The 23,217-nt window shown below is 42.4% G+C and overlaps 1 protein-coding gene across 14 annotated transcripts in view; it reads right to left on the bottom strand.

Moving 5' to 3' along the window:
• FOXN3 (forkhead box N3) overlaps positions 1-23,217 on the bottom strand; it is a 459,693-nt gene that overhangs the window by 13,389 nt on the left and 423,087 nt on the right. For 5 of the 14 annotated variants that reach the window (XM_054530372.2, XM_024232073.3, XM_063715679.1 and 2 more), the window contains 2 exons: positions 21,339-21,404; positions 11,645-11,750 (listed from right to left, as the gene is read on the bottom strand). In XM_054530372.2, coding sequence (XP_054386347.1) covers positions 11,645-11,750; positions 21,339-21,404 — 172 coding nt within the window. The remainder of the gene's footprint in view (positions 1-11,644; positions 11,751-21,338; positions 21,405-23,217) is intronic. The other 9 variants (XM_063715684.1, XM_024232075.3, XM_063715686.1 and 6 more) reach the window with 2 other exon arrangements.

The following is a 23,217-nucleotide window of genomic DNA, read 5'->3' on the forward strand; positions in this document are numbered from 1 at the left end:
TACTGGAGAAATGTAGCATATCAATTGGGAGGTAGACAGAACTGAATTTAAAGCATTCCCAGAGCCCTGTATTGATCAGAAGGTTAAAGATATTGATTAACTTTAAATATTTAAAAATATTCATGCTAAAAGTTCTAGGATCAACACTAAATGAAGAAAAACAGAATGGATAACTTCCAAACCATTAGAAGGGGGAAAAATGGAATGAGGAGTAGGAGAATCAATTTAAAATAATGCTAGAAACAAAAAAGAATCTGAAAAAATGGGGCAAACACAAACGTAAAACGAGATGATAGAACCAAACCCAAAAATGTCAATAAAAATGGGCTAAAAATCTTCAGCTAAAAGGTACAGATCATTAGCTCAAATTTAAAAAAGAAAAAAGAAGCCATGTGCTGTTTGCAAGAGACAATCCTAAACAACAGGATAAAGAAAAACAGGTTAAAAGTAAGACTGGAACAAGTTGTGCTATGCTGGTATAGCAATATTAAAATGAGATCAGATAGATTTCAAGGCAAAAATCATTACTCCAGATAAACAGTCATTCAACAGTCTAAAGATTCAACCCATCAGGAAGCTAAAACAATTCTAAACATGCATAGTTCCAATAAAATACCTTCAGAATATACATGCCTAAAATTGAAAGAGGTACAAGAAGAAATAGTCAAATCTACATTGGAATGGGAGATTTTAATACATCCCTTTCAGTATGCAACTGATCAAGCTGACACACACACACACACACACACACACACACACACACACAAAAGTTTCATATGGAGAAGATTTGACTTAGTGGACATAAACATAGAACATGTGCTAATAATGGAAAAGACATATTTTCACACATGACATCTTTTTTATTTTTATCTACTTATTTATTTTTTATTTATAATTGATAGAGAAGGGGTTTCACTGTGTTGACCAGACTGGTCTTGAACTTGTGGCCTCAAACAATCTCCCACCTCAGCCTCCCAAAGTGCTGGGATTATAGTTGTGAGCCACCACGCCTGGCTGAAATACTTTTTAAAAACTGATATATACTAGACCACACAGCAAATGTCAACAAATTTCAAAGAAGCAATAATGTACAGATAAATTCTCTGACCACAATGTATTCAAATTAATAGTCAATGTTGAGAGATAACTGAAAACAAAAATTAAAAACAACCATCTTCTCTTTAGTTTGGAAATTCAAAAAACACATTTTAAAAATACCCATGGGTCAAAGAAAAAATCAAAATGGTAATTAGAAAATACTTATACCTTAACAATAATTAAATATACCAAAACCTATAGAATGCAATAAGCAGTAGGGTGAGGAAAATTATAACCTTAAACTTCTATAGAAAAAGAAAAAAGGCTTGAAATAAAAATACACAATCCAGACAAAGAAAAACAGAATAAATCCAAAAAAGAAAGGAAATTATACATAGCAGAAAACAATGGAATAGAGAATAAATGCAAAGTAGAGCTAATTTTAAAAGCTGATTCTTTGAAAAAAAATCTATGGCGAGATTAAGCAAAAAAGAAATGATACAAATGAAATAAGGAATATAAAAGGGACATAGTTACAAAAGATATTTTGAAAGATGACAAGGTATATTATGAATAACTCTTTGCCAATATATTTGAAAATTGAAGTGACATGGACAAACCCCTAGAGTTGCCAAAAGAAATTCAAAAGGAAATTTTAAAACACAAGTCATCCTATTATCATTACATAAATTAAATCAATAGTTAAAAATCATCCCACAAGGAAAACACCAGTGCCAGACTATTTTGCAAGCAAGTTCCAACGAACATTAAGCAATAGATATTTCCAGTCTTAGATAAACTCTTGAATACACCTCAACTCCTTTTCTGAGGCTAATGTAATCTTGACACTAAACTAGATAAAGACAGAACTAGAGAAACATGGGTTATAAACAAAGACACAAAATTCATAAATAAAACATCAGCTTGGCAACTCTAGTAATATGTTAAAAAAATGTATCATAAGCAAATATATTCAGAAATGCAAGTTTTGTTCAAAATGACAAATTTATAGTATAATTCACCACAGTAAAAAAAAGAAAGAAAAATTTTATAGTTATCTTAACAATGCAAACTTTTTTTATGAAACTCAATAACCACTCATGATAAAAATATCATAGCAAAGTATGACTAGAATAATTTTGTTATGATAAAGCATATTTCCTAAAAAACCTTTAACTAATGTCCTATCAATTGTGAATCAGTAACATGGGTCCATTTAGAATATGAAATAACACAAAGATGCCTGTTATCATAACTTCTATTCAGAGGTCCTAGACTGTGCAATAGGACAGGAAAAAGAAAAGATACAATAATTAGGAAAAAAAAACCCACCAGTATTGACAGAAGATACGATTTGTGCACGAAGAATCTATAAACTGTTAGAGTTACTAATGCAGTTTATTTAGCAAGTTTGCTGGAAAAAAATCAACAATGTGAAATAAATTGCATTTCCATATATTAGCAGCAAATAGAAAATACATCATATTAATTTGTAAAATTTATAACAGCATGAAAAAGAATCTATTCTATGTAGAATAAATCTAACTGAACAGGAATAAGAACTTTAGGGAAAAAAATCATAAAGATATAATGAGAGGCACTGAAGATTTAAATAAATGGAGAACTATACATGCTCATGTACTGAAAGATGCAAAAAGGAGGTTTTGTTGTTAAGAGTCAGGGTCTCACTATGTACAGGCTGGCCTCAAACTCCCGGGCTTAAGGAACCCTCCCGCCTCTGCCCCCTGAGTAGCTGGGACTACAGGTGCATGCCACTGCACCTGGCATTCAATATAGGAGTATTAATCCACAACAAATTGATCTACAGATTCCATACAATTCTAGTCAGGAATCACAATAGGGTGTCTTTTCTTTGTTTTTCTTGTTTGCACACCCCCTTGCAGTTTATCAAGCTGATTATAAAGTTTATATGCAACTGCAAAGAGCCACGAATAGCAAAGACACTTTAAAAAGAACAAGGTGAGAGAACATGTGCTCCCAGACTTAAGAACTTACAAAGATATAATAATTCAGACACTGTGGTATTGCCATGGTACAGGAAAATATGAAATAGGACCAAGAGTCCCCAAAATAAACCCACAAATATGAAGAAACCTGATATATATCACAGCTAGCATTTCATATCAGTGGGAAAAAGAGGGGCTACTTAATAAGTGATGCTGGGATAACTGTTTATTATTTGAAAAATATTTAAATGTATCTTTATCTCACACCATAACTCCAGATGGCTTAGAGACTCAAATAATAAGACTTAAATGTGAAAGCAAAAGACTTTCAATCTCTTAGAAAAATCCTATAGGAGACTATATGACCACAGAGTAGGGAGATAAATTTTTAAGACACCAGATTTCATAAAAAGATTGATAAATGTGATTAATAAGAATGGAAATTGAAAGAGAGTGAAAAGACCATCCGCAAACTTAGAAAATCTGCAACATATGTAGTCAATACAAGATTGATATGTAGACTATATCAAGAACTCCTATGAAGAGAAGAAAAAAGGGAACCCAGTAGAAAAATGAGCAAAATGCTAAACAGGAAATCCATAAAATAATATATTCAAAGAGCCCCTTAAGTATATGAAAAACTGCAACATCTTTAGTAACAAGAGAAATACAAATTAAAGTACAATGAGATACCATTACATACCTACTAGATTGGTTGAAATGACAAAGCATGACAATTCTAAATGTGTGTGAAGATGTGGAGGACTAGGGACTATCACACTCTGCTGGTGGCAGTGTAATTGGAAACAAGCACTTTACAAAACAATGTGGCATTACCTTATAAAGCTGAGCATGTACATACCCTATAAATCAACAATTTCACTCCTAAACATCTTAAATGAATCTGAGACATGTATAAGAATTTCCACAGAAGCACTGCTTGTAATATCAAAGAACTATTAATGATCCAAATGTCTTTTTTAAAAAAATGATAGTATAGTCACATAATGGGATATTATATAGCAGTGAAAATGACTCAATTACAGCTATATATCACAAAACAAAGAAACCTAATATGAGTTTTTAAAAGTTAAAAAAGACACAGTATCATTCTAGTTATGTAAAAAACTCAGGGCTGGGCACTGTGGCTCACACCTGTAATCCTAGCACTTTGGGAGGCTGAGGTGTGTGGACTGTTTGAGCCCAGGAGTTCGAGACCAGCCTGGGCAACATGGCAAGATGCCATCTTTACAAAAAATAGAAAAATTAGCCAGGAGCGGCGGTGAGTGCCTGTAGTCCCAAACACTTGCGAGGCTGAGAGGTGGGAGGATCACTTGAGTCCGGGAGGATGAGGCTGCAGTGAGCCGTGATTGTGCCACTGCACTCTGGTGTGGGTGACAAAGTGAGACCCTGTCTCAAATAAATAAAGAAATAAAGAAATAAAGCAATAAAAATGAAAAGACAGTAGCCTCCCCAAACTGTAAAGATGAACACTACGAAGAATGATAGGAAATACTAAGGAGCATGCAGAGAATCATTTAATACAAGTTGCATAAAATACTTCTCACCAGGTATCAAATTCTACCTAGGAGAGAGATGTCATTTAGGTCATTAAACTGATTTAACCTGTTAGTTTACAGCTCTTCCGTACCTTTTTCACAAAATCCAGTCTAATTCTACCTGTGCCTCAGCTGTAAAATCAAGGTGAGGTTTAAGATCCCTTCCATCAGCCCTAGAATTCTGCAATCTGGCAGATACACGGCTAAAAAGGTAAAGGATGTCCAGGGGCCAGGTGGTTAGCCCTTCCTGGAAGCATCCAGGATCAGCTCTGAGAGTTCTAACTCAGTGGTAATATCCAGGGGGACCACAATTTTCTCCCGAGCTGCAAACTGCTCCCCTAAACCACTGAGATAAACATGATATCCTTTTTGCAAGAGATCACACAATACAAATAGGAGTGATCCTACAACTCTCCTCCATGAATTGTTTTGCATTTAAAACAGTCCAGAATCATTGGGAGTTTGGAGGATTTCTAGGTACAACATGAAAAAGAGCCACCAGGACTTTCAAAGGCATTAACGAATGTCATTGATATGAAATATGAGGAGCAGCTCTAGAATGTTGATCAAATTTCACAGTTTGCTGGTCGTTGTTTAAATTTCTGGACCAGAGGGCCCAAAGCAAAAACTATGCTTGCTGAAACGGGCCCAGGAGGGAATTCAGTGCATGCTTTGTGTGACTGGGATTCTTTTCCCCCTTTCCCTTAAACCTAGCTCTTTAGTATTTTCTCGTCTCCTCCCACTAAAAAGCAAAATCTAATACTGAGTTTTGTAATTGCCTTCAAAGACCATGATTTCAAAGACAAAGGCCAACAGGTGTTTGGTCTTTAAATACAGAACAAAATACAACACTAGAAAAGATCAGCAGCCAAGTTACATAATTGGAATACAACCCTATCTTAATACTAAAGGTTGCCACCTTCCTACACTCCTGATACAAATATCTTCTCAAGGGAGGAGGTAAGACAGCTGACCCGGAGCAGAACTTAGGCTGAAAGATGGGTTTTCCTGATGATTCTATTTTGACATGACCTTAAGAATTAATGTTTTCTACTACAGTCAGACCATTAATGCCTGACTTGCTTCACGTTCCATGGGAAGTGCAGTTTTTCACTTGAGGTTGTTGGAGATCCAAATAAAATTAAGCAGCCTTAGATGGTGATTGGATGAAACTCTCGTGTAATTTGGTAACAAGTAGGGTGGTCTAGATTTGTAGTCCAGATTATGGCCAGCACTCTTCAAAGCCAATGGCTTGGCCAACAAATGTACTCTGTGCTGAAAGGTGGCATGAATTTAATCTAAGCCTTCTCCTAAGGTTTTGGGGTACCTGAGGTTCCAGTGCTCAGGAAGGAAACCTGGGAAGCTCTGTGGGAGACAGGCTAGGTGAATCCATGAGGCTTTCCATGTTACTTATTTATCAAACACCTACAGAATGCTGACTACGTGCCAGGCACATAGCTGTGTGTGAATCCAAATAACCCATGAGGCAGACACACGTTTCCTCTTGAGAAGCCCATGGGCACTTCCCCGAGGTCACATGGCTGCAGGAGATGGACCCAGGAAATGTGGTTCCTGAGTTCATGTACGTATTTTGTTGGCTCAGTTGCTATAGAACAGGCCTTCCCCACATCAGCTTTTTCCCAATCCTGCAGCGAGCCCTGGACATTTCATTCTTTTCTGCCACCTGATGAGGCATGTAGGGATCAAAAAGAACCCTAAAGGTTAAAAGCAAGGTGGCTGAGATCCAGGGGGGTTGCTGTGACCCAACCCAGGGTGTGGGGCTGCCCACGATGCTGTGAATGTAAGAAACCTGGGACTCCTCCTTCCAAAGAAGGCCAGCAACAGCTCTCCCAGGGTTATCATCATGGGTTCCGTTCAATGCAATCTCTGCAAGGGATTTTCCTGGGAAAGCAGCCGAAGACACAGGCATAAAACTTTAAGATGTGTGGGTAGTTATTTTGAGGATCATGTGCCTTGAGGACTTGACGCCCAGGCAAATTTAAAAATAAGCAGGTTTCCAACGTCTAAGGATGGGCCAATCTTGGAGGTTATTGAGTAAAAAGTCAACACCGTAAAGTCAATTACACTATTGACAGATACTCTTACAAGGAGATTTCACATCATAATTATATGCAAAGGAACCTGGCAAATAGAAGCTGTGTAATGATCAGCTAATAAAAGTAACACTTCATCTATGTCAATAACAGTTTCAGAGTTAAGACAAACAAACATGGCCTTTGCCACTCAGTGGAGGAAAAAAAAAATCCCTGAAAGACAAATATTTTCACTTAAGGAGAAGTCGCTTAGACTCACAAGGAAAACCCGTCACACAAAAGAGAGTGGGAAATTGGTCTTTAGTGGGTGCTAATGACTCTCCCGCCCTCCCTGGGCCCCAGCTGAACAGACTGGGGCAGCAACCCCTGTAAACATCTGAGCACACACAGAATACTGGGGCACTGCTATGTGGTCTGGGAGATAACATTCTGTGTTGTTCTAGTCTCCACTGCACTGCTTTCCTTTTTAGCCTTGGCTGAGTTTGAGTTCCACTGACATGTGGCCAAATTAAAAATGTTAAAATTATGATGAATGTGAAAATGCAAAACAAGATTTTTTTCCCCAAGCACTTCTTAATGGGTTTTACACAGACACTGATTAGGCAGATGCCTCCATAGGTATGTTTGTGTTCCTTCTTTCCAAAAGCATCTCAGTGTCTACTACCTGCCCTGCAAAATGAGGGCAAAGATACTACAGGCAAGTACCCCTAATGTTCTAGAGCTTACTACCCCTCTTCCCCTCATTTCCCTTAAAACTGAGGGGAGCAAGTTCAGAATTGGTATTTGGACAACTAACTGCTAATGCACAATGGTTTTCTTTACTGGTTATCTCTCTCTCTTTTTTTTTTTTTTTTGACAGAGTCTTGCCCTGTTGCCCAGGCTGGTGTGCAATGGCATAATTTCGGCTCACTGCAACCTCCACCTCCTGGGTTCAAGCGATTCTCCCATCTCAGCCTCCTGAGTAGCTGGGACTACAGGCACATAACATCACACCCAGCTAATTTTTGTATTTTTAGTAGAGATGATGTTTCACCATGTTGGCCAGGCTGGTCTTGAACTCCTGACCTCAGGTGATGTGATCCGCCTGCCTCAGCCTCCCAAAGTGCTGGGATTACAGGTGTGAGCCATCGTGCCCGGCCTCTTTACTGGTTATCTCTGTTTATGCAAATGGTAACTTGCCTAGTTTCTGCAAACTATGGTTGTACATTTTACCAAAATGATTTTGTTCAAAACTCCTACGATGCTCAGGAAAGTCACTCTTTAATTAGACTATACATGCTTTTGTAGTGGACAGAGATGAAGCAAGCTGTGCCATTACAAAGTTATTGCCACTCAGTCTCAAACCCACCCTTCTACTCTGTTTCCCACACTGGGGCTGGGGCTGGGGCTGGGGCTGGGGCTGGACTTTACCACTGGGTTCCATGTGAGGCTCCGCCACCAGGGGGTGCCATAGAGAGACTGAGAAGGTGGTGGAGAAAGATGGAACTGGCTCCTGCCTGTTTCCTGTTCTTGTGCCACCCAGCAATGCCTCTGCACCTCAGCAGCAGCATTCATTCTCGGAGGTGCCAAACCCAGTCTGCAGTTTTTCCAGCACTTGCAGAACTATGTTCCCTTAGAGGCACCAGCACCATCAGAGGCTGCTTCCTAGTCCCCGCCCCCCCCCATGCAAAGTTGAGTTTCAGCTCCATGTGGCGATCATTCCAACCTCTTTCCTTTGTTCCTTCAACCCTAGAGGTGGTAGCTGCCTCCTGCAATGACTCTCTCCATGACACCCTGAGTTATCTTTTACCCTTTCAGTTACCTAGTTAATAACTTCCTACCTGGTTCACAGCTTTGCTTTCTTTCTAATCATTTTGATTTTTACATGGTCTCACTCTGTCACCCAGGCTGGAGTGCAGTGGAGCAATCTCGGCTCACCGCAGTCTTGACCTCCCAGGCTCAAGGGATCCTCCCACATCAGCCTCCAGAGTGGCTAGGACCACAGGTGTGTGCCACCATGCCCAGGTCATTTTTTTTTTAAATAGAGATAAGTTTTTGCCATGTTGCCCAGGCTGGTATCAAATTCCTGAGCTCAAGTGATCCACCCGCCTGAGCCTCTCAGTGTTGGGATTACAGGCATGAGCCAATGTGCCCGGCCTCGGCGAATTTTTAAACTTTTTGTAGAGCTGGGATCTCCCTATGTTGCTCAGGCTGGTCTTGAACTTCTGGCCTCAAGTGATCCTCCTGCCTCAGCCTCCCAAAGTGCTGAGATTATAGGTATGAGCCACCACACCCAGCCCTGGTTAACATTAAAGTCTCTCTGTTCAATTACTTGGTGTGGTTTCTGTCTCCCTACTGAACCTGTCTGATACACAAGTTTGGCTCAGAGGCTGTCTTGTTTTCTTCTACTTTGGAAGGAGCCCAGCTGAGGCACTCACTGGACTGGATGAGTGGCAACTTTCAACAGAAACAAGACTGTTTTGCTGCAGTGCTTTGTTATTCTCTAACCAGAAAGAAACCATCGGTAGTTGAAATAACACCTCAAGAGGGAACTAACCAGTAAAATTTGTCATAATAAATGCCATGAGAGTAAGAATTAAAATGAGAAGGCGGCTCCTGTTGAAGGTCAACCTGTTGTCTGCCTGGCTTTTCTGTGCCCTTCTATAAGGCATGGCTGGGCCCATAGCGAAAGCTACTCTTGAAGGCACTAAAAAAAATGGTCAAGAGGATAAACTGTAAGTCTATATTTAGAATCTGCTAATAAAAATACATTGTTGCTCCAAGCAAAAATAGTTCACAGTCTCCAAATCTTCTCAACCAAGAAGGTAAACTATGAGGCAACACAGGAAAGATTTTAAGAAAGAATGAAAAACAGAGTATGTCTTTTTCAAAAATGTGAGGTAAGAGCATTGGAATTTTGGCTTCATGGAAAGAGGCTTACCACTTAGGAACTCAAGAATTACTGACCCGAGAGTAGCCAGGAGAGATACCGGAAAGGTACAAGAAAAACCTTTCCATGTATTTTTGGAAAATATCCCCCTGTCAGATTAGTAGAAATGATAAGTGGTTTTATAATTTGTTACTATTCTAATTGCTAACAACTTCCCATCTTATCAGAAGCTATAGACCTTTTTTTTTTTTTTTTTTTTTTTTTTTTTTTTTTTTTTTTTCTTTTATTGTAATTATTATTATTATTATTATTATACTTTAGGTTTTATGGTACATGTGCCCAATGTGCAGTTAGTTACATATGTATACATGTGCCATGCTGGTGCACTGCACCCACCAACTCGTCATCTAGCATTAGGTATATCTCCCAATGTTATCCCTCCCCCCTCCCCCCAACCCACAACAGTCCCTGAAGTGTGATGTTCCCCTTCCTGTGTCCATGTGTTCTCATTGTTCAATTCCCACCTATGAGTGAGAATATGCGGTGTTTGGTTTTTTGTTCTTGCGATAGTTTACTGAGAATGATGATTTCCAATTTCATCCATGTCCCTACAAAGGACATGAACTCATCATTTCTTATGGCTGCATAGTATTCCATGGTGTAGATGTGCCACATTTTCTTAATCCAGTCTATCATTGTTGGACATTTGGGTTGGTTCCAAGTCAGAAGCTATAGACCTTTGCTCTGAAGATTATGCAACTTGTCCTGACAACAGCAGGAGGAGTTAAAAGACAAGCTCATGGAGAAGCTGCACACAGCAGGGGAGTTTGACCTTGCTTCTCCCTCAGGCCCAGCTAAACACACCTTCTGGGTTGGTTTCCTTTTGGACATGAAACACTATGAAAGCAAAATGGCCTTCAGGTGCAAACTTGATCTGTAAATGCAGAAGGAGAGGGATGGTACCTTCAAGGGATGCAGCTCAGTGAAACAGGCTTTTTCTAAACAAGCAACCCGGGCCTAGCACATGCAATAGTGATGAGGCATCAGACAACTGATTGAGAGCTAGCCCTCATCCTTAGGACACAAAGCACCCAGGACAGAAAGGGACACACAGAGAAACTGCTACCATACAGGGTCACTCATTGAAGGGCTAAAGCATGGGGCTAATCGGTTCACGGCAAAGAGAAGTTTCTCCGATGCTGGTTCCCAGACCACATTTAAAAAAGCATTGGGAAGGGATCATCTTTTGTGTCAGATTTTGAAGGACGTGCTGCCTTGCATATGAGGGTGAGGGGAATCTATGCAGACAAAACTGTATGAATAAGATGGGCCAATACTGGGCATATCTGGGGAACACATTTGGCTCGAGGAGAAGGAAGGACTATCAGGGTGATGCAGGGGCAGTCACAGAAGGTGCTTCTGCAGACAGCTAGAGGGGCATGGTGTTAGGAAACTGGTCTGGCAGTGGTGGATGGATGGGCAGGAGTGGGTGTAGAAGCAGCTGGCAGATGGGAGGAGGCTCCGGCAATGGTGCCTATGAGGGCCGCAGGCTGGCGGTGGACCCTGATCCGGGGCTGGCAGTGGAGATGGAGAGCATGGAGAGAAATGTCCCAAGGAAGGGTTCATGCGGTTTGGCAGCTGACCTCATTCTTGGAAGCAGGGGAATGATGCCACCTGCTATTTATAGACCACGTACCAAAGCTCGCCTCACATCTGATTTTGCATTTGATTTTCCCTGCAACCCCTGGTAGGAGGCAGGAGTTTCACAGACGAAGGAACTGAGCCCAGAGTCACAGGACAGGGGAGGGACAGGACTGGGTCTTGTGCTAGGCCCGTTAGCCTAGAATCCAATTAATATCCTGCCTTCTGTTTTCTTCTACCCACCTCTTACCCTGCCTTCTTAGAATAAAAAACTTAACTTGCCTCCATCTCCTCATCTCTAAAGAGACCAGGATCATCTGGTGGCCCGATAAAGAGAAGATGGCATTTGGATTGGGAGTTCTTGGGGTTACTTTCACATTTCTGAGCACGCAAACCAGGTTTATTGCTGTCACTAGTTCGAAGCAGCTCCTCTCTGTCTCCAGAAGGGACCCCGTGGACAGAAAGCTGCCCTTCCCACTCCCCAGGCTGGCTCTGCCCAGCGTACTCCTCCCTTACCTCATGGCCGCTGTCACCCCAATGGGAGTGATTGGCAGTGGCCGCACGCCAGGAAACAGCCCTCGGCTCAGGACCCGTGCTCCGTTTTGGATCACTCCTGGAGGAACTGAAAAAGCAAAGGGGAGAAAGACACCGCACGTGAATTCAACTGTGAAGATTTCTGTTCCAAGTCAGAAATTCTGGATAGACCAATAAGAGAGAAAGAGAGACAGAGGGCAGAGAACATGCGTGGAGCAGAGAGAAACACACACACGTGCACATACATGCACATATACACACACACACAGTTACACAGACATGCACAGACACTCACACAGTCATGCACGTGCACACACACACACACGCAGACACGTACGCACACCTGCACATACAGACATGCACACACACACAGACATACGTGCACACACACACAGGGAAAGAGAGACAGAAAAAGATACCCAGAGAGTAAGACAGACAGAAAGATAATCTGGTAAGTAAAAATCAGACTAGTAGCTAGCAACCAAAGGATTAACGCCTAGGTTAAAAAAAAAAGTGAGTTTTCAAAAGTAGGCTTCAAATAGTATTTTCTCACATTTATTAAACATAACCTTTTACCTTCAGTCAGACCCTAACAACAACTCAAAAAACCCCAACACTGTAGGACAGACACCTGGTGACCAACAAAAGCACCTCCCCGTGCTTTGCCATGGGCAGAAGCTGAGAACATCTTTCCATTTATCCTTAATCCAACAAGGGGAAAAATATGACCCAAATTGTCTCTTGTAAAAGCCGATTTTACAAGCTACTTGGCACCTCAGCACGCACCACACAGTTCATCCCCCCAGGGGATCCTCGTGGCCTGAGGAAAGGCCACTTCCCACGGTATCCTCTCAAGCAAATCTCCTGAGAAGTCGCTCCTCATCCCACCTTCTCCTAAACACACGCATCCCTGGAGCAACCCTAAGTCCCCCTTTCACCAGCGACCATCAGATCTTGTCCATTCTCCGTACAAACTCCAAGATCTCCACACCTGCCTGATTTTGTCTGAGGGTTACCTAAGAGGAGAACCGTAGGGAATCCCTGATGTAACCTTTTCTAACCCTCCAAACAGCAATTTCATCTGGTTCAAGCTAATATTCTGCCATCTACTACATCTACCAAAAACTCTCCCTGCGTCTGAGGGGCAGGGGAGCATCACTAAGTGAGAACACAGGTGAGCTTTCATCTGAGTTCTCTTGTGTGACTGCGCAGGTCTGTGGATCTCTGTTTCCCTCTCCGAACACTGTTCTTCCAAGACCCTGTCTGCCATCATGGGTTCAAGACTCCCCAGAGCTCTGGCTGTGCCCATATAGTCCCTGGCACAGTCTCAGATAGTGGCAAGGTGGGTAAATAGTGCTTTTTCAAACAAAGACTATCGAAAAGGCTCTAGAAAATTATGTATTCCAAAATGAAAACCACTCTGGACATTAGGTATGTAAGCCGATATTATACGGGTAGAATAAATGCCTTTCATAAAACACATGGCCATGCTTTTTACTTACATAATTTTTAGGTATCTAAGGACATGTTTTCAAACCTTAAATCAAACATCATGTAGGATGAACGTCCACTCTTGAATACGGGGTAATTTTATAGACTGTCAATTCCTTGGGCATTCTGCACTTCTTGCTAATAATTTTTGCCATTTATTTTCCTGGTTTGCATAAGGCCTTTGTTACTAGGTCTTACAAAAGGTGGGATGGGTGACAGAATGGAAACTCTCGCCTAAGTCAGTACTACTATTACAGTCCGGGGTTCCATAATCTCCCCCGTCACTTACCCTAATTAATTGTGAGAGCAGGCAGACCCAGATCAGTAGCTCCTACCATTCCTGATTATCAGCCTGATTTCCGCTAACAGACCACCTTATCTGAGGCAGGAGACTTACCAAGTATCTTCAAATCACAGAACTGCAAGAATGCGGTATGCAGCCAATTATCATGTCTTACACAGTTGATGAATTCTCTATAAGAAAGAATGTCTAAAGTTTGTATTACCGAATTAATCTTATCTGATTTTCAAGATTTCCTATAAAGTTACAGGAACCAGGACACTGTCATACTGGCGTAAGTCTAGACATAGAGACCAATCGAACAGAACAGAATTCGTGAATAGACGCATGTGGTCAACTGATTTTTGACAAGGGTACTGAGATAATGCAAGGAGGGAAAAGCAAGCGTTAGAACAACCAGAGATCCATTTGGGAAAAAAATGAACCTTGAGCCTTACACCTCATACCACATATAAAAATTAGAAATGGATCATACACCTAAATGTGGGAACTAAAACTATAAAACTTCCAGAAGAAAATATAGGAGGAAAAAATAGCAATAATTCTCAAGGACAGACACATGCAGAAACCAGCAGAACTCTTGTAGATAGATGCTTTGGATGAAACGTATGTGTGTTGTCTAAAATGATAGGCTTTTTATTTGCCTGTTTTGGGGATTGTGGGAGAGGATTTCCATAATTATGGAGTACGGCAGTCTCCTAGAAATGGTCAGATAGCCACAGGTTCAGTTGAATTCTGATCTAATATATCCATCACTAGGGACCTCAAGTAGAGCAACAACTTAGTCCGATATAATGAACCATGCTGATAAATAACTTAAATATTTAAAATCTCTAACACAGTTGTAATTCATGTCAGTAAAAACTATTACACTCCCATATACAGACACTAAAACTTTTACCAAGTACTTTCCTATGTATTAGATAATGGGGATATAAGGTAACTACAAGCAAGAGGGAGGGGGAGATAGAGTGAGCGAGAGAGAGAATGAATTAAGGAGGCAATGAAAATATACTATGGTACATGCTAGGACAGGGGACCTAGAGGCAGAAAGGATGGAGACACCTAACCCAAACTCAGGGGTATTTGGGAAGGCTTCCTTCCTGTAGGAAGTGTCAACTAAACTGGAGTTCAAAGGCAGAAAAATGGCACATACAAAGACCTGGAAGTGATTTTTTAATGACGCACAATGTGCTCTAGGAAGTAAAAGGCTGCTTTTGGACAGCACACAATTCTAGCAGAAATGAGATGTGTTTGGACTTTATCCCATGGGTAGTGGGAAAACCATTAAGGGGTTTTGAGCAGAGGAGTGCCCTGCGCTGCAGCAGCTGACAGCCAGGCTCTGCAAACCAACCTAGGTCTACATCTCATCTCTGTCAATTACTGACCGTGTCCCCTGAGCAAGCTACTTAAACTCCGTAAGTAAGATGGGGGACAAAAATGATATTTACCCAGGGTCTCTGGAGACTTAACTGAGTTAATGAAGGCATGAGTATTTGGAAAATACATGTTGGTTATCAATATCGTCATCATCAACATGATCAACGTCCACAGAGTAATCCTGAGGCGGCCTGTGCTTTCTCCACTTCAGAGGAGCTGAAAACCCATAAGGAACAGAATGGGACAGAAACCAGACCATACTGGAAGAATGTAGCCATCTTCCTGGTGACAGAGTTGCTGGAAGAGCAATAGATGCTGTTATGGTGCTTCTGTTCCCCTTGTGCACAGCGTGTCATATCAGAGCCACCCTTGCAGCAAAAACACCCAAAACACGTAAAGTTGGACAAAGACGAGGGAAGCCCTGGAATGGGAACAGAGCAAATCCAAGTTAGGGAGCGCAAGTTCTTCTTAACCCTGGCATGGTCGTCAAGCCATCTGCCAATCAAGGAAGAAAAGCACCCCTGGGGACAGTGTGGCATGACAGAGTCCTCTGCCCAAATACTCAGAACCTGTAAGCACCAGGGGCATGGCCAGCAGAGAGGAAAACTAGGAAAGGAAGCCACTCGTCACCAAGTTCCTACTGGAGACCATGTTCTTTGGATGTTCCTTGTCTCACGGAACCCTCAGGGATGAGGTATACTGCAGTGGTTAAGAGTGTGAGCTCTGAGCCACACAGCCTCAGTTCGGCCTTGCCCCATCACTGGCTCTATGGCCTTGGCCTAGTGCCTTCACTTTCCTGGGCCTCCATTTCCTCACTGGTGAAGCAGGCTTAAACATACCTTGTAGGATTGCTCTGGGGATGAAATAAGATAAGCTACGTCAACTGCTTAGCTCAGTGGCTGGCTCGTTATGTAAGCTCATCATCGTCATCGTCACCATCATCCTTCTGTCATCCTATATCACCTCTCCAGCATCCTCTTACTAATGATCTACAAGGAGAGGGCTGAATGGGGTCTGGGCATGGGGAAATACTTTCAGCCCATTATGCTTTTTGTAGTTATTCCTAACTCTGCATTTACCTATTAAAACATCTTTCTGATTAATGAACAGCATTCACTTCAAAGAGAATCTCATGGACAAAGCTCTCTTGCAGCATTAATAGGCTTTCCCTGAGCTATTTCCTGAACCTCACAAGACTCCTGGCATGTAGACTCAGCTCTTCCTCTGAATCCTGCAGCTTGTTCTCAAATGAGCTGCAACTAAATGCTGCCTCTGCCAACCCTGGCACTTCTCCGTCCTCATCACTGGCAGTGCTCTCCATGGAGAGATGGCGGATGTGTTCGTGTTTGCTCACCAGCTGCCAGAAGCCAGCTGTGACACTTAACTGTACCCCTGTCTTTCTCCTTTCTGTCCCCATCCCCAAGTGTCAGGAACGTGGCTTCTGAAGAACAAGTCACAGCCAGTCTAAAATGGCTCTGTTAGAGAAAGGCATTCTGAGGCCCACAGTTCACTACTCTACATTAGGAAGCTCGGTGGGAACATGAGTCCATTCTTCAGCCTTTTCTCTACCAGCAATCTACTCTTTCCCTTCCTTTTACTCTGTTTCCCTCAGAGCATATTAAGACACCGAAAGACCAAAACCTTTACAGCCAATCTGATGCACCCGATGTACTGAAATGCACTGGCCTCCAGCTATGTAAGACATCAAAAGGGCTGGACATTCAAAGTCAACTTCTCCCTCGGATTTGTGGCTCTCTCCAGACAAGGCCCAGGCCTCTAGCATCATCCTTGCAGGTTAGGCCAGTTACGTATTTATCTTTTAGATGAGAGAATACCCACCCCTGAGGCTCTCAGGATGAGGGACATTGGCGCCACACTTCCCCACACTTGCCATCAACCACGTTCTCTGCAGTTAGAGAGGGACTCTTAAGCTTTCTGGTTTTAACTAGCAAGAAGGCAACCTTCACACATAAGAAGAGAGCCAAACACAGCAGCACTGTTCATTGTAGATGCTATGATCTAAATGGGATAACGCAATCCTGAGAATCTTAAAAAAAAGCCTAAGGTCCAAGACAAACTCCTCCACGCTACATTGTCCCTCAGCACTTCCCCAGCTCCCCTCCTGAGGCTTAGCTTCCTTGGTTTTTCACAACTTCTAAAATTAACCTCTGAGCTCTTGCCGCTGCCTTTGGAGGGCAGCCCTGGCTAACTCTCTCAGAGGCCATAAGCTGAGCAGCAGGTGATTCCGCTAATCCTTCCCTTCCCTAAAGTCGGCCTTTCCACCTGCTTACTTGGAAGCACACTGGGGAGGGGGCTGGCACGGGGAGACACAGCCTATTTCCTGGTTGTCTTCCCTCTGCTGTGCCTGGTGTGTCTGATATAGTTCCAGGCAGGGGGAGGACCGCCTTCCCCCAATCCCTCCCCTTCCCTCGTTCCATTTTGTTGTTTTGTTTATTATCTAGAGTTCGTCTCTGGGAACCTTCCAACCAGGGATTATATAAACCTTTGAAGATGAGTAATGGAGATCTGGCTTCTCCTGACTAACAAGTCCTCCATTGGGGTTAAAGCTGACTCACGGGGCTTGTCAAAGGGGAACTGCAAAGCAGGTACTTAAGGAGATACTAGAAGCTGGAATAAGTCTACATAGCCATTTTGAGGGTGGGGAGGATGGGGTAGGCAGATGGATTTGACTGGAGCATAATCCAAAGTCCAGGGGGTAATGAGCCAGCCGTGTCCCATGCTGACTGTTCTGGAGGCAGCATCCTATAGAGCGCGTGAGACATGGTGGCTCTCCTTGCAGAATGTTTCTCCTATGCTGCAAACGGGCAAAGTCTAAAAGGGCTAATGTCACATGCACAGCGGATGCTGCCAGGAGGACAAAATGTTGTAGCCTGAGGTTTTTATTAGGTGCACACTGCCACTGCACTGCAAGTGAAGCATTAGACTGAAATGAGAGGTGGAGGGACCCCTAGGGACTCCAGCCCAAGCAAGACATGGTGTGCTGGGCTCCCTTGGGGCAACACGGACCCTCCAATGATAAAGAGGCTTGCTCTGCCTGGGGCTCTCACCAGCGTCTGAGCCATTTCCTTTGTGCAACCTAGTCAGCTTCAGACCCTGGACTGTGGCCAGTCTGCCGGCCTTGAGCTAGCTTTACAGATGCTGAGCAAGGGTAGGAGGAAGAGAAAAGATCTAAGTGGCTGCCATCTGGTGACCTGGAGTGGCTGTGAAGGGTGAGGACAAAGGAAAAGACTTCCAGCTATCCAGGCCAGCCTCTATCTGCTGGGAGCAGAACAACAGCAGAGACTAGGTTGGTGGCCCCCATGCAAGCAGGGGCATCTAGCAGCCCAAGAGGTGAAAACAAGGGGCTATAAATAGCACCGCACGAGGAAGCTCTATAAACAGAGCCCAGCCATAGCACCAGCCCACGGGGGAATACAGGCAGGCTCTGCGCAGACAGGAAATGTGTTGCTCTCCGAAGCCACGCTCCCCACTCATGGGCAGCGGCAGGACCCCTCAACCTAGAGAAGACCTGGGATATATCCACACTGGGACACAGGCACACAAACACCCCTACATAGGCTGCCCACACACCACCACTGTGGCTGGCTGGCTGTTGCCTTTAACCATTTTTGCACAGGAATAGCCTCTCACTTTTTCCAGACCTTGGGTGATGCCGGCAGGGCAGGGGATGACTGCCTAATCATTCTGTCTGTAATTCTTCTCCCTTAAGAAGGCAAAGGACTGCCTCAAATCCCAGGGCAAATAACGTTATGCAATGTAAAATGAAAAGAAAGGTGGCATGGAGAAAGAGTGAAGTCAGAAAGAGCTAACCACAAGCTGCAGATACATTCCTCTGGTTGGGTTTATGGGGAGGATTGGCCAGCTGGCTTCCCAAATGCACAGAGAAGACGCTCCACGCATCTTCACTCCCTTGCTAAGGTACTGCTCCAATCCTTGGGGCCCTTACAACCTGCTCCTTGACTATGCTTGCCCTTGACCTCCAGGGCATTGAACCAGGGCTGGCGGTCAGATGGGACAGTGAATGCAAAGGTGGAGTCCCTGCTTTCTGCCCAGTCTTCACATTTACTTCTCTGTTATTCCTGTCCATGAGCGTCTCCTTCTGTGACCTTTGTAGGCACCCCGGGTTCTTTCCTTCCACTGTCTTGGAGCCCCGTTCTTGGCCTGGGGCTTTCATGAAGGCTGTGGCTGGATTTCTCATACAGTGGTAATAGCCTTCTTAAAAAAGCCTTCTAAAAATGAGCCTACAGCTTCAAAACATGAACACTGAACTTGTAAAACTCAAATTCAGCATTTCAATGTAAATAGGACCGTGGCTACCCTGGAAAAAGAAGTATTTACAGTTTGAGTGTTACGGAGATGGAGAGGGGAGGCGAACACTGAAAACAACTCACTTGTCAACTCATCAGGAGAAACCTTTTTCCTTTCCTACCTATGCTCAAGAATCCAGTAATCATGGACGTTTATGGAAGCTGCTGAGGATCTGTGAAGGATCAATCAGTCCCCTTGCCTGGCTTGGTTTCATTTCAAAGATATTCTAGGCTCCAGCAGGCCTGCTTCACCAGACTCTTCTCCAAAATGGCAGCTTGGTGATGAGGTCCCAGAAGAGACAGAAATTTCTAAAAATGGGTATTGCTCCGGTCCATTACGTTTAAGCTGGCCCCATGTAGCCTCTTCTAGCAGAAGCCCATAATCCCATTTTCCCTCTGAACTTCAGCAACCAGCTGGAAGTATTTTTGTTAAACTAATGATCACTGTGTAGTGGCTGGGTGCAAAGGAAGGTGCTCGAATCTTACATGGCTCTGATGAAATCAGTATGTTTCCACTGGGTTGAGTTATGCAACTTAATTTTAGAAATCTTTTCAGCCTGGAACTTGATTACAATCTGGTCTGTACTTTTCCTGCAATGCCATCTAAGAATGGAAGTTTATTTAAAAAAAAAAATTTAAAAACATATACATTTCTCTGAAATATGAAACATCATTTAAAAACCACACTCCAGGTTAACTGCTAGTTACAGAGCTAGGCCAGTGACACATCTGCTTAGCAGTGGTGTTTGCATGTCAGAGGTGTAGGCAGTCCAACATTGCAATGGCTGGAGGTCTGAGTTTGGAAAGAGAGAATCAGAACTCTAGACTGTTAGGAACAGGTAACGGCAGCTCCAGGCAGAGGAAAAAGTCTCCCTGAGAATGCTCAGCTGAATTTCTTGGGTCTTTTAAAATAGGAACAAATAAGAAAGGTTGGAGTCAAATATCCTAAAGCTGTCAGGAAGGCTGGGACAAGCAGAGGGGCTATGACAGATGGCCTGGAACTCCACGTAGTCCAATACTAACAAAAGGCACCTGTTTTGGGTCTGAGGATAGATGTTTTCCTGTGTGAAGTAGCATCCACTCCAAAGGCAGGGACTTCCCACTGCTCAGCAAGCCATGTGGCCCTCAGAGAGCCAGAACCCAAAATGAGCTGAAGGCCTAGCCATAAGAAGGAGACAGGTGAGTGCCAGCCCCTAAGCGGTGGTGTTGTAGTGGCGTCTGCTGCTTCATGTCACTATTTCCTCACTACCGTGTTTCATCAGTGAGAGGCTGTAACACAGCAATGTCCTAACAACAAGCTGAGCAGACCCTGGTAAACCAGCTGTCTGTGTGTTCAACAGGGTTCTAGCTGGGTGTGGGATGTGGGCACTGGTACTGACCTCGAGTGGGGAGAAGGAAGGGACAGGTATCTTTGTTCGAAGTCACTCTTCATCCCTTGGGAAGAAATCTTTCTAAAACCATGGTAGACTATCTCCAGAGATGGTAAAAACCTCAGGTAGTGAGAAGAGAAGTCTCAGTAAGGAAATGCTGTCTCAAACTTGACATTGTTGAAGGCCAACAAAAAGAAGGTGAGGATGGGAGTCCTGCTTAGCTAAACAGCCCTACCCTGCTATCTGGGGCAGCCTGGGAGGCTGAATAGAAATGGTCCAAGCTGGTAGCGTGGTTTCATTTCAAAGATATTCCAGGCTCCAACAGGCCTATTTCACTAGACTCTTCTCCAAAATGGCAGCCTAGCGATGAGGTCCCAGAAGAGAAAGAAATTTCTAAAAATGGGTACTGCTCAGGTCCATTAGGGTTAAGTTGACCCCATGCAGCCTCTTCTAGGAGAACCTACAAACTCACAGGAACAATACCTGCAGGAGCAAGGAAGGCCTCTTCACTGGGACTCATTAAAGGATCTGTTTCCCTTTCCCCAAGTCTTAAGTCCTGAAATTATATGAGAACTTTCTCATCTTGGAAACACACCTATGCATTCATTCATACATATGCATTCATTCATACATATGCATGGCTGCATGTTTATATGCATATGCATGTAATCATGCACTTACGTAGCTTTTAAAGTGATTCTATAAGGGAAGTTCTACTTTAGCATTAGTTCTTCCTATGACCTGGTGTATAAATGAGGTTAAGTTCACAAACTATGGTGCTGTAGGCTATAGAAATATCTACTCACAACCTGCTTGTATCTCAGGGGGAGTATTCAAAAGCATCATGGCACTGGCAGCATCAATGTCAGGATCTGGAAAAATCAACCAATAAATAACATTATTTACAACGGGGCCGGTGTGTGTGTGTGTTTTTCCCCCTGCAAGTTACAGTTTATGAATGCAACAGAGAAAAAAAAAATATCCAGGAACAAGATGAGCTATCCCAAAGACGACTTTCTTCCCAGTGGGATTTGAGAAGAAGAAAAGGTATTCTAGAATGAGATTTAAGGATCGTGTTAGTAAATTTTTCATCACACAAGCATGGTTTCTTCTCATTTTGTTAATTTTATAATTTGCACTGTATGTTCCTGATAAATTGCTGATCTATGCACCCCCACAGCTTTTACCGTGGGGTGAGGAGCAGGAGAGTCAGTGACAATAGAATTTCAGCCATACGAATCTTTAATGAACTGGGGAAAGCTCACAGCATCAAGAAAGCATCAAATACACCTGCATCTAGTGAGATACAAACAAGACATTTGGTCATTTCCATTTGTCAGCAGAATGTAAATTGTGTTTCACGAGGTTATGTGTTTGTAAGAGCGGTGTGGACGTGGTGAAGGCATTAAAAAAAAGCACTTAAAATATAAAGAAAAAAGTAAAGTTCTGAGGTTGAGGGCACAATGTTTGCTTCCACTTCTATTACTGCTTTTAATATGGGTAAAAAAAAAAAAATACTCATCACTCCATTGCTATAATTCTTAATAGGTTTCTGAATCCTTACTGATCCACCAGTTGACAGATGGCAGGTTATATAGAGACAGAGAAAAATATTATCCTTTTATAACTAAATTCATTTTCCTCTGAGAAACAGCACTCTGCTGCTATGGAAATGAAGGTCACCATGGCAACAGTAAACAACCCCCAAGAATGGTCACTGAATAGGCTGAAAAGAACATCTGCCCCAGCGCAGCATCCCAGCTGCCCTGGGGCGAAACTCACTAATAGTGCGGTGATGCCGCGTGACAGAAGCTGCCGCCTGTGCCCTGTCCAAATAAATGAAGTGTGCAATTGAAGTCGACATCAAAATGCCTTCCCTTGCAGATTACTGCCTCTGTGTCCGCTAAATCCAATGACTAATGATGGGGGATGAGGGGCTCGCACTTGTCAGTTTTTGTACAAATAACATACCAAAAAATTCAATTTACTACTAATGGCTCCATGGCACCTTATTTTGGATATTATGCTAGAAAATTACTTTTTTAATGTTTAAAAAAGTACATTTTTCATACTTTATACGTGTGGTTTAATTCCAAAGGAGTAATATGATGTGGTAAAAAGACGCCCACAAGCGATTAATGATATGGATGACGCTGGTTCCTGAAAACAGGGTCTCAAAAAAAAAAAAATAGAACTTGACTCTGAAGAGTTTTTTTTCTATTTTGCCTGCAGGAGGCCTGTTACTTACACTCCATAATGGACTAAAAGTTTATTTTAATAAGTACATTATATGAGAAACAAGTAAATTAACTTATTTGGCAACTCTAGGGGTGAAATTCCTAAAACAGTCACCATTTCCCACTGATATTAGTATATATATATATGTAACTATTATATATAATATATATTAGCTAATATAATTAATCATTAATCATCAACTAATGTATATAAACTACTATATATAATAATATACATACTATATTAGCTATTATATATAATAGTATATATATAGTTTATATATTTGGCCACTCCAGGGGTGAAATACCTTAAATAGTCACCATTTCCCACTGATATTAATATATATTATATATTAATATATTAACTACAATGCACATTAAATATGTATATGAATATTATATATTAAGGTATATTAACCATTATATATAATAATATATATTAAGGTAT

Source organism: Pongo abelii, chromosome 15 (genome assembly GCF_028885655.2).
Source record: "Pongo abelii isolate AG06213 chromosome 15, NHGRI_mPonAbe1-v2.0_pri, whole genome shotgun sequence".
Taxonomy (NCBI): Eukaryota; Metazoa; Chordata; class Mammalia; order Primates; family Hominidae; genus Pongo; species Pongo abelii.